General features: G+C 32.3%; 2 protein-coding genes and 1 non-coding gene across 3 annotated transcripts; 2 read left to right on the top strand and 1 right to left on the bottom strand.

Annotated features, from left to right (window-relative positions):
* The first annotated feature begins 601 nt into the window (after nt 1-601).
* Nucleotides 602-1961, top strand: LOC106347666 (putative low molecular weight protein-tyrosine-phosphatase slr0328). Its single transcript, XM_013787254.3, has 5 exons — nt 602-1039; nt 1108-1243; nt 1308-1378; nt 1443-1529; nt 1715-1961. Exons 1-5 carry the CDS (start codon nt 698-700, stop codon nt 1775-1777), a joined length of 699 nt encoding a protein of 232 aa, XP_013642708.1. The 5' UTR covers nt 602-697; the 3' UTR covers nt 1778-1961.
* A 4802-nt stretch (nt 1962-6763) lies between these two features.
* Nucleotides 6764-6855, top strand: LOC125575987. Its single transcript, XR_007314527.1, has one exon. It is a non-coding gene; the product is annotated as a small nucleolar RNA R72 (small nucleolar RNA).
* An 856-nt stretch (nt 6856-7711) lies between these two features.
* Nucleotides 7712-10728, bottom strand: LOC106347665 (histone deacetylase 9). The gene is made up of 14 exons (XM_013787253.3): nt 10528-10728; nt 10056-10168; nt 9869-9986; nt 9722-9796; nt 9437-9656; nt 9293-9356; nt 9133-9225; nt 8939-9047; nt 8782-8831; nt 8606-8696; nt 8434-8504; nt 8224-8322; nt 8066-8132; nt 7712-7961 (listed from the first exon to the last, which is right to left on the bottom strand). The coding sequence occupies exons 1-14, from the start codon at nt 10562-10564 to the stop codon at nt 7888-7890; spliced, it is 1281 nt and encodes a 426-aa protein (XP_013642707.1). The 5' UTR covers nt 10565-10728; the 3' UTR covers nt 7712-7887.
* Nucleotides 10729-12104: the final 1376 nt, after the last annotated feature.

Genomic DNA, 12104 nt, shown 5'->3' with positions numbered 1-12104 from the left:
AAATCCTAGCAAAATAAAAACTTTAAAACTTATTTAATAAAACATTAATTTAGTTCATAAGAACATGTATAATGTTGTCATTGCGATTGGTGTATTTGAATTTCATTTCTTTCTAATTTTCATTCAATTTCTTATTTCGGATTGTGTTCAATTTAAATGTTTAGGTATAGTATTTTCTAATCCGAAGTACAAAGGTTATAACAATTCATCTATGCACCATGATTATAAAATACAAATATTAACTTTAACTTATGTGTGAAAACGAGTTTTAATTATAAAATAAATCTCAAACAACATATGAAAAAAACAAAAATCATAAAACTGTAATAAATGATTTATTATTTTGTGTTTTTTATTAAATTAAAACATAAAAAAAAAACGTTGCAACGCAACGGGCTCATATCTTGTCCTTAATAATAAATAGATCCGTGTAAGTTTTGTTGGGTTTTTACTTGAGTTTTGAATTAGAAATAAATAAAAATAAAATACATTTTAGAGGAGAGTTATATGGGAAGTTTTGTTTGGAAATAGAAGTGTTGTTCATAAAAAAAAAAAGTAGTTGTTCAGAAAAAAAAGAAGTATATGAGAAATGATTCCACTTAATTGCAAAACTGACCCCAGATTCCTTTGGGTATTACGGAGAAAGACTTGAACGCAGAAAACTAGTTTATCCAGAAAACGCAGAAAGACTTGAGCAATGATGACTCCGTCACAGTACAAGCTCACAACTTCTCCAACAATCCCTTCCTATTTACCATTTTGCCACCCATCTCGATTTCTTATTCTGCCTTGCCACAAGAAGCCGAATCTCGTTTCGAGTTTCCGAGAAAAACCCAGATTCGGGTGCTTTGCATCATCTTCTCCAATGGCTACTCCGACACAGAGCAGCGAAACCAAACCTTTCTCTGTCCTTTTCGTCTGTCTGGGTAACATTTGTCGGAGCCCAGCAGCTGAAGGCGTCTTCAGAGATATCGTCAAAAAGAGAGGCCTCGACTCCAAATTCATCATTGATTCCGCCGGAACCATCGATTATCACGAGGTGTGATCAATCACTCTCTCTTCCAGAGAAAAGAACCAAACATGATTTTGATTGTGCTTTTTTTGAAGGGGAATATGGCAGATCCAAGGATGAGAAGTGCTGCGAAACGGCGTGGAGTTGAGATAACATCATTATCTAGACCAATAAAGGCATCTGATTTCAAGGAGTTTGATCTCATTCTCGCCATGGATGAGCAGAACAAAGGTAGACTGATGATTGCTGTTATTTTTCTAGTTGACATTTCATTGATGAAGTTGCTTGTTTGCAGAGGACATATTGAAGGCTTACAATGTGTGGAAAGCCAGAGGCAATTTCCCACCTGATGCTGCTGATAAAAAGGTAAACTTTGCTGTTTGTTGGTTTGCTCACCATTTTCAGGACACACTTTCCTTGGATTTTGCAGGTGAAGCTCATGTGTTCGTATTGCAAGAAACACAATGACAAGGTAGTGCCGGACCCGTATTATGGTGGAGCTCAGGGTTTTGAGAAGGTAACAATAACCCACTTGTACGCTTACTAGTTGCACCTTTAGCAAACTACCGCTCTCTTATTGCTGGGAATACTAACTGTTGGTGCCAGACCTAAATCATCTTCAAAATGGTTCGATTGGTTTATAACATTCCCAAACTAGAAAACTTCAATCTTCTTTCTTTGTTCCACCTATTTCTATGTTAGGTATTGGACTTGCTTGAAGATGCATGTGAGTCGTTGCTGGACAGTATCACGGCGGAAATTTGACATTGCAATGAGTCCACACACAAACTCTATGTGTCTGATTGAAACTGATGTTATTGCATTTATAAGACATCTTCAGTGATGTCAAACAGCATTAGAAATGGTGTGAAGCTCGAATCTTGTTGATGTTTTCTTTAAGAATACCTTGTTAAGCTTACAGGTGATAATCACACTCATTTTTCTAGCATCTCATACCCGACTGAATTGCAAAGTTCTGTACATTAGCAAAATGTTTAACGGGCATTATCTGCAACTAGTGAAATTGACAACAACAAAATATTATAGTTTTATGAATCTATGATACTTCTGTGTAAATTCTTTCACTCTTTTTGTAACATCCGCCTCTCCCAACTCACGACCAAGGATTAACGAGAGTGGAGTTAAATAAACCCCTGTCTACACAACCTGATATTCCAACTTGTCCTGTTGCTAGTCCCAAAATTTACACAAGTATTTTTTTATAACACACTAACCCATCATATTCAATATTTCTACTTACAGACATACAAGGGAATGAAAGAAACACACTCAGTGAAAATACTAGTTGCTCTGTATGAACTTTTATTCTATTAAATCCAGAATGAGAACTAACTAGCCACTGACAATTAAGAATTCAATAACACTTTAATAGCAAACAACGAAAATAACTTAGTCATTATCACATATATTATAATTGGTGTAGTACGATATTCTCAATTTTAGGTATAAAAGGTTGGACTGCATAAATTCTTTTGGCTTTTTTCTCAAAAAACTTACGTATTAATCAGAGTTAAACTTTGTTTTATTCATTAGATATTATTTGTCTAAACTTTTGATGTGAGACTTAGATTGGCATCTCTCGTTTTCCCCATCAAATCAAGGACCACACACCTTGTGTCATTCCTATAGTAAATCATTTCGGCACCTATCTTGTCGCACCACACACCATTAGTCGCAAGGTTACTTTGAGGTGATTTAAGGATGCTCTTCCCACAACTGAACTTCCAAAATCTTCTGAATAGTTTCTGCTATGTATTTTCCATTTCTACTCGAAAGGTATTTTGATCTTCTTACAAATTTTCGTCATCCCACTCTAATATCAATTGTGTGAAATTTGTTGAGCCCATATCCAACTCTTTATTGTTCGTTTTGTATGATATTATCCATTATGAACTTAAAAAACTGTCTTACATGAATTTACTTTTGAGCTTCTTTCCAAAAGCTTCGTACTAATCAGAGTTGAACTTTTTATTATATATAAGACATTATTTATCTAAACTTTCAATGTTAGACTTGGATTGACATCTCTTTAATGGTTTTCCAGCACTGTTAAATCATACCGCAAATCCACAGCTTCCCCCACATTGTTCTATCGTTCTACATTGACGGCTCACATCGCCCTATCTAAATTTTCCAATGTCATAGCGCCTGATATCATAGCACCTCGGTATCATAGTACCTAACGGCCGATGTCATAGCGTCTTGGTGTCTTTTTTTTTTTTCTGTTTAACCATAGCATCTTGGTGTCTAAAGACCTTGGCATTTGGATTAAGGTTGGTATGATGTAGTTATTATTTGATTTTGTTTGGTTATTTTTGTTAATAAAAGAATAACTTAAAATAGAAACATATAATGATTTAGTTTAAGATGATCATAATCCATTTTTAATACATACTAGATTATGACCCCCCCCCCCTTTAAATTTTAATTTTTAAATTTGTGTATATTTTTTGTTTTATAATTTTTTAGAAATGTAATTTTCATATTTGTGTTTTTTAGTCGTATTTGTATTTTTCTTTGTATAAATTTCTCTTAAATGATTAATAAATTTTCTTAATAATTTTATTAAAATAGTTGGACCACACCTACATCAATATGTCATGTTGTTGTTTTAATAGAATATACAAGATATTTTGATCCGCCCTTAAAAGGGCGGGTATATTTTTTGTTTTAATTTTTTTTTAAAAATTTAAATTTGATTTTTTTTTTATTTTTTAATCATATTTATGTTTTTTTATATAATATTTTTTTTTAAATGATTAATAAGAGGTTTTAATAATTGTATTAAAATAGTTAGATCACGTCTATATCAATAGGTCAAAGGGCGGGTATATATTATTTTTGACAAACTTGTTAATCATTATGGATGTTCTCGATCATATTTTTAGATATGGACGTTTGGTATTTGGATCAGTTACAATTTGTATTTATTTAGTTTCTGTTTTAGTTCTGGTTTGATGTCCGCGCGAATATTGTTTATTATTGCTAAGAGCATGATTTTTTGGATAATGTAATTTTGTTGTCGTTTTTATTTGTTAAGAGCATTAAATAGTATGTTATGTAGTAGTAGTAGGTGATATATTAATATATTTTGCGTTTGTTTTTTTAAATAATTTGTTGATGTGTATAGTACTTGTTAGTAGTGAAGTGAACCTATAACGTAAAAGAATATTGAATTTCAATAACTTTGCGTCTACGCATTTGTTGATTCTAAGATTAACGATTTCAGCGTCGAAATTGTATTATTTTTTTTTGAAAATTATAACTATGTTTTTTGCACTCTTCCCATATTTTGATCTTGAGCTGTCACCGTCTATGTATTTCGTTATCTTTCTGGTGTGCGATACTTCTCACCATCACCGGAAAAAGATTCACCTATTTCTCTTGTTTTTCCTTGCCTTCTTCACATGTGAGATTATATGGTATTTGTTGTAGATCATGTTTATGAGTTTACATATTACCCATCAAATAAAAGATAAACAAACACATCCACAACAGGAGATACAAAAGTCAATCCCGACAAACACAAAGGCGCAATAACATCTCCACTTGCGCACTCTTCTTGTTTTATAAAAATAGCTTACATGCCTAATGTCAACAAGCCAATGCTATTGTCTTCTTATGAGAAATACATAAATTCGTTTAAAACTCACTAAAGCCCAAATACTCAGAACTGTCACTCATTTTATAGTTATTTCTACAAGTCTTCATATATTTGTTTTAAAGGTCTGGTAAGAGCACCAAGTTTAAAAATAAAATAAAAACATATAACAAACATAATAAATATAATAAAAATTATTATTTAATACACACAACTTACACAACTAAACTAGAGAAAAAATATCCAGAAACAAAAGGTACTCTCAACAACTTTAATATAATTTATGTACTCTCAACAGTACAAGAAAAAGACAAAAAAAAATAATAAGTCTCAGTGACACAACAAACAACAACACGAACTATACCAATCACATTACTAACACAGTTTAGTCTTTCATAAATGGAGAACAATGCATACACAATTTATCATCACAACTCTAACTATATAACAATAAAAAAACTTGAAAAACAACTCAAAACAACGCAAAATTCACAACTACAATAACTCTAGCAAATATTGAGATGAAACAAGAACTCTGTCCACAACTCCGCGCTTGCGCGGATGCAATGCCCCTAGTCTTAAATAAATAGTAAAGATCTAATTGGCTTTAACTTAGTTATCGATACAAATATAATTAAATGACGAGATTTGTGGTATAGTAGCCAAGCCTGGGACGGATCGGGTATCCGGGCAATTTTAAGGTAACCGGATCCAGATCCTTATCCGGCGGATCCATAATTTTACTATCCTTATCCGGATCTGGGGTTCTCGGATATCCGGGTGTCGGATATCCTTCTAAAAATTATAATATCCGCGGATATCCAGATCCGGATTTGGATCCTTAAAATAAATAAAAATAATAATATTAATATATATAAAAATATTAAACATAATTTAAAAATAAAAAAATATATAATTTTTTTTAATTATTTCTATGTATAATATTACAAAATTTACTTAAAATTTATATATACTATTATAAAAATAAAAATATATTAAATAAAGTTAGTTTTTATATATAGATATTACTATTTCTGAAATAATTATTAATAAAACTTACAGATCCGGATATTCCGATTAAAAAATCAAGATATCCGGATCCGACTTTGACGGATCCAATATTTTACTATCCGGATCCGGATTCGGTCCCTCCGGATATCCAAATTTTTGGATTGGATCCGGATCGAATCTCGGATCAAATCCGGATCTCGGATAAAAATCCCATGCCTAAGAGTAGGTCGTCGTTTTTTTTGTTTTCCTAAACTACCATTAATGAGATTTATGGTCCGACTGGTGACCATTCTGAAAACAAGAGGAACGAATAGGAAATGAATGTAGAGGAATAGAATTGCAGGAACGAAAGGGAATGGTTGTTCTATCTCATATTTGACAAGGAATTAATTTGTTCTTTGTTTCTCTACAAAAAAGGAATGGTAGGGAATGATAAGGAAAAATTATTTCTTATGAATGATGATTTTTTTAAGGAATGTTAGGGAATGCATTTGTTCCTCGTCGTTTCTTGGTCACCATTCAATCCCTTTTTTAAAGCTAATCTGATGGCACAAAAAGTAATATGCCAAAGGAAGAGTAGGGGTAATTTTATAAAAGAGTTCCTCAATTAATAGTGTTGATAATAAAGATATTACAATTTCGATTTGTTCAATTAGATAAGGTTCGGTTACAGAAAAACCAGTTTTGATTTGGTTCTTATGATTTAAAAATAAAAATGCCGCAAATATTCCTTTTCGTTTTGACTATTTCTGTTTAGTTCAATCTCTCCGTTAGGATTGTGCTATTGTCTTGTTATTGGTCCACGTTGGTATGAAAATGAAGAGAATGATATCGCCAACTTAACCATAGTTAGCACTGTCTTAACCGTGATTAGTTTAAAACCTAGGTTTTAGCACCACCTTCCGTGTATAATATAAATATATGAGCCCTACTTGGCAGACCCCGATAATTCACCCTCGCACCAGGAAACCATTTCTTTATCTCGTTGTCTGTTTTATTTGTTTATTTATACAGCATGTTTTTCAGTTTTTAATTCTTTTTTTTTTCTCTAATCGGCAGCACTGATTTTGGCGTTGATGGATTTAACTGATTTCGTATTATATCTAGGACTACTTTTGCTGCAAATGATGAGTTAATCCCATTTGATAAAAAGAAGCTCAAAATCCTTGAGCGGTGTTGGAAATCATAAACTTCCATGACTCTGATGCATATTGATTAGATTCCGTTGCCATCTTTCTATTTCTATTTTATTTTTCTTATATGAATTCAACAGATGAACAGATGAGCTAATTTAAGCGATTCCTGTTCTTAAATCTAAAAGTTTCATTGTTAGGCACAGTGTTCCTTACAAGTCGGATGCGTTTCAGATCAATCTTTTTGGTTAACCCTAGCATCTATAGGCGAATTTGTTCCTTATCAAACATGTAAAAAGTAGATTTATACTTGAAAAAGTTTATTTTCTGCAGATTTATGCGCTTTCACGCCTAAAATTTTAGTTATAGAAATTATTACAGGAGTTAGTGTACACACTGATCAAATTAAATATACTCCCTTCATAAACAAAAAGACCATAGATGAAGAAGCTGGACGAATAATCATCACAATTCCCTCAAACTAAAACTGTTACATATGCTGTCTTTGATTAAATCTTAATTTAGAAATAAATAAACACATATTTTTAGAGAATATGACGTTAATGTTTTAAAAAACCATTTAGAAGTTAATCACACAGTTATCGAGACGAAATAGTACGAGGCATAAGAGCACCCGCAATGGTATTATTTTAAGGGGAGTCCTTAGAAAAAATGTATTTTGATTTTTTAAGTATTATTATTTATTTTTTATTTTTGAGATTAAAAAATAAATATCAACCAATCGCGGGTCACCACATATCGTCGGGACCCGCAAATAGTGCAAGAATTCACTAAAAAAGAGTTTTTATTTAAGAATTTTAAGGATTGAATCCTTAGCTTTTGGTAGAGTCTACCAATTATTTAATTATTTTTTCTCTAAGGACTCCCCCTTAAAGATTCCCAATGCGGGTGCTCTAAGAAAGGAAAGGACTCTTAAAGAAAAGACGAATGATTTAAGAATCATGAGTGGGTTTTGGTGCCCAGACAAATAGAATTTTCAAATAGAATTTTCTACAAGCCGTTAAAATGTTATCATTATAAGTTTATAACAAATCTCCCAAACACAACTTTGGTTTTGTCTAGTCTTCTGCGCTAATAATAATCTTAGGCTACGACGCATCGTTATCCTTGTCACCATCGAAATATTCATCGTCCCTCTGAATCTGCTTATCCCGCGAACGCTCTGAAACAGATCACATTACGTTTCCAATATTCACATCAATTGCTAACTAAAATGATGAAACATATGTGGAGATTTGATTTAATAGTTTGTTTGATGATACTTACGGTCCACACGCACATCTGGATTTCGTTCGTCTTCATCAAAATCCGGTATGTAGAAATCCGGTGGAACCTGCCAGGTTTCATTTTTAAAAAGACAGTGAATCAGTTCAGTTTTTGAACCTGCCAGGTATTCTTTTTTGCTAATGATGATCCGAGTTTACCTCCTGCATCTGCACGCTTGGAGCGTGCTGGATGTATCTCAAATTATCCAAAATCTGTGCTTTTATCGTACTGATATACGATTTCGTATTTAGATTCTCCTATTTTTATAAAAAAAAATATATATTTATTTTGTAAGCAACACACACAAACCATTCTCAATAGATTTTGTATATAACTAAAATAAAGCATACTATAAGAGAGACACTTACAATGTGACCACCAGGAATCTTCAATGAGTAATCCGGCCCAAAATACTTTATATAATCATTATCAGGAATCTCTGTAATAAAAAAAACAAAAAAACTAAACCCTCAGCCAAAAAGATTACTAACATTTCTCCAGATTAAAAAAAAAAAAGAAGAATGAAAGAACTTCACTAACCATTAGGAAGTTCTGTGTCCAAAAGAATGCCAGTCTCAACGGTCCAACACCGAGCTACGTTCTCCTTTGTGTACCCTCCACCTCCAGTCACCTAAATGAACGAAAACTCTAGCTTCATCATAAAGGAACTTAAGATTCTCTCTCTATATATAAGCCAAGCCAAGAAAGGTAAATACCAGCAAAGGAATATTGAATTTCTTGACGAATTTAACACACTCAGCATGTCCTGCATATATATAGAAACCCAAACCCTAGTCGTTTAGAACCAAGTGAAAGAGTCAATGAGATAGAAAAAACAAAAGAGAGGTTTTTGATTACAAGAAGAAAGAGCACCATCAATAGAAAGATTAAAGCATCCTAGTCGATCCCTTGCTAGTGAATCTGCTCCACACTGAAGTACTATTGCACCTGGCTGATATATCTCAACCACCTTCGAAATTATCTTAAAAAAAAAGAAAAAGATCAAAACACACAAAAACATAAGAAGCATTCGAGAACTTCGATTGTTTCCGGCTTAAAGAACTTACAGCCCTGAACAGACGGTTGAAACTGCTGTCATCAATACCATCCCTGAGCGGAACATTTATGGCGTAAAACTTCCCTTCCCTTTCTCCTATTTCCTTTATTAAAAGAAAGATACACAAATGACAATTCATCAAAACATTCCTCAAAAAATTCAAAAATTACCTTAACATCGCCGGTCCCTGGAAAAAACTTATCCCCAAACTTGTGAAAGCTAACAGTCATCACTCTGCCGTAACAAAATCTCGATATCAGTGTAAATGATAAAACAAAATTTCAAAAAAAAGTTGTGGTTATGAGCGAGCGTACCTGTCAGTAAAGTAAAAAGCCTCTTCAACTCCATCACCGTGATGAACATCTATATCAATGTAGAGCACTCGAGGATGGTGTTTCAACAGCTCGAGGATTCCTAGCACGAGATCGTTGATGTAACAAAAACCAGATGCATCGCATTTTTTAGCATGGTGCAACCCGCCCGCCCAGTTGATCGCAATGTCACAGAGTTTGTTGTTTAATCTGCGTGCAGCATCTGTAGCACAAAAGTAGTTGTCAGTAACTCTAAATCTCTCAAGTGACAAGCAATAACACTTTTACCTATGGTGGCACCCGCATAAATTTGACAAAACTCAAACATATCCTCAAAGACAGGACAATCCTCTCCTAAATTATCTGCAACAAAAGTGAGACTCCAATTTCAGCTAAACATATGAATGAATCTGCAATAGGAGACGCAAAACTTACATCTAGCCATTTCGTTGGGAAACAAATCCTTATTTTCTGGGTTGATTCGTTGCAGGAACTCAACATAGTCTGGAGAATGGAACTGGGCCATCTCGATAGGGTACGCCTTGTGTGGACGCTGAGTCATATAAACAGTGAGACTCTAAACCAAAAGGATGAAGAAACAAGAAAGATGAGAGAGACTAACATAAACTTCCATCTTGCTATGGAGGCCATAGGCAAGGATAAGATGATGGGTCATACAAAGCCTGTGAGGTTTCATTGGGTGATTCGGACCAAAATAGACGCTCCCTACATCTCCTGCAACTCAGAAAAAAAAAAAAAACAAATCACAAATCTTTAAAACATATTCATATGCACATGGAACATAGCTACAGCTCATAGAAAGTTACAGTGTTCCATATTTGAGCTAAATATATATAATATACACTTAAAAGAAGACAAGTTCACAGGTACTAGAGTCAATCAAGAACCAAGAAATCAAAAATCAGAAAATCCACATAACACCCTTCTTCTTTACATCAAAATAATAATAATAATTACAAGAAAACTAAACCAGTCCGAGAATTTTCGACCTAATTGTAGAAATTCAACCTTTCGAATGTGTGGTGATACTGTTGATGAACTAAAAGGGAGGGAGAGGGAGAGAGAAAACGAACCATCGTAAAAGTAGGAGATTTTGTCCTTGGACCGCATCTCTTCTAAGAAGAAAAACTACAACCGAGATCGATCTGTTAACAACAATTATGGCTTCAACAGATGTGAGAGGAGACGGGTGAATCGAAGCGCAGCTAGGGAGGAGGGTCCAATATTAAACGGCAGCGCTTAAGGGTTGTAATGACATGGCTCATGACGTCATTTATATGTATATATGATTAACCGGATGACTCTTCTGTTTTTAAACCAAGGTCAGTACCGTTTCATCGGTTGAATCCAAATCAAAACCTTATCAATATCAAAATTGTTGTATAAAAAAAAATCAATATCACAATTAATCTAAAAACTAGAGTTGCCCCGCAAGTTTGTGCAGCTATTTTCTTATTTTATAAATTTATAATTTTGATACTATCGTAAATATTTTAAATATATGATTTACATTTTAGTGTTATATATTGTATAACTATATTTTAAGTTTTTTATTCGACATTTATATAATGATTTGTTGTATATATTAATTTTTTATTAATAATTATTATATACCAATATGTTTTTGAGTTTGGTACAATAAATTCATAATATGAAATAATCAAATAGAGAATTACGTATAAAATCTGTTTTTTTTTATTTTCTACAATTTGCATACAATACATTTTAATAATTTTTTTAGTTATACTATAGAAATGATATTTGTTTAGGATAATTTATGTTCTCATATTGTATAAAATATATATACCTTAGCATCTAATTTTATAAGTAAATACATTATTCTGTTTAAGTTGTTCAGCTCTATTATATTAAATTTTATGCATAGTATTAGTAGCATCTATAAACTATTTTAGTAACTTTTATAGATATATGATGCTTTTTGATGTTATAGTATTAAGTTTTCTGATTTTTGTTATTAAATCAAGATTCAAAATATTATACTATTGTAATTTTTACAATATAGTTTGTTTTTCGTGTTGCATTTCAAAAATTATACTTTAGCATATATTATATTATGTTTTTGTAAAATTTGTAATATTATCATTATGAGTTTGGAATATTTTTCAAAATTTTATACTAGTCAAGAAAAGTTTGGAAATTTATACAGCTATTTTTGAGTTTGAAAGATTATAAGACTTTTGAATCTTTTTGTTACTAAATTAATGCATTATTTGATAAAGAATATTTGAATTTTTTTGGTAAATTGCTTTATACATTTCAAAAAAAAAATTTGTTATAACTGTAAATAAACAATATTTTTTTTATTAAAATTAATTTTTACTAATATTTTAATATGCATCGATATCTTATTTGCTTTTTGCAGACGATAGTCTCTTCTTTTGTAAAGCTTAAAAAAAAGAGTATCAAACCATTCTGAGAATTTTAAAAGAATAAGAGGTAGTAACATGTCAACTCATAAATTTTGATAAGTTTTCGATTCAATTTGGACACAAGATTGAGGAATCTGCGAGACAGAAGTTGCGAGATATTTTGGACATCCCGAATTTTGGAGGAATGAGATCTTACCTAGGTTTACTAGAGAATCTTGTGGACTCTAAAATACAAGTTTTTAGCTTTGTGCAGGATCGGC

The sequence above is a fragment of the Brassica napus genome, chromosome A6 (genome assembly GCF_020379485.1).
Source record: "Brassica napus cultivar Da-Ae chromosome A6, Da-Ae, whole genome shotgun sequence".
In the NCBI taxonomy this organism is placed as follows: Eukaryota; Viridiplantae; Streptophyta; class Magnoliopsida; order Brassicales; family Brassicaceae; genus Brassica; species Brassica napus.
Note: the sequence above shows the minus strand (reverse complement) of the source record. Positions and strands in the feature narration are given on the sequence as shown.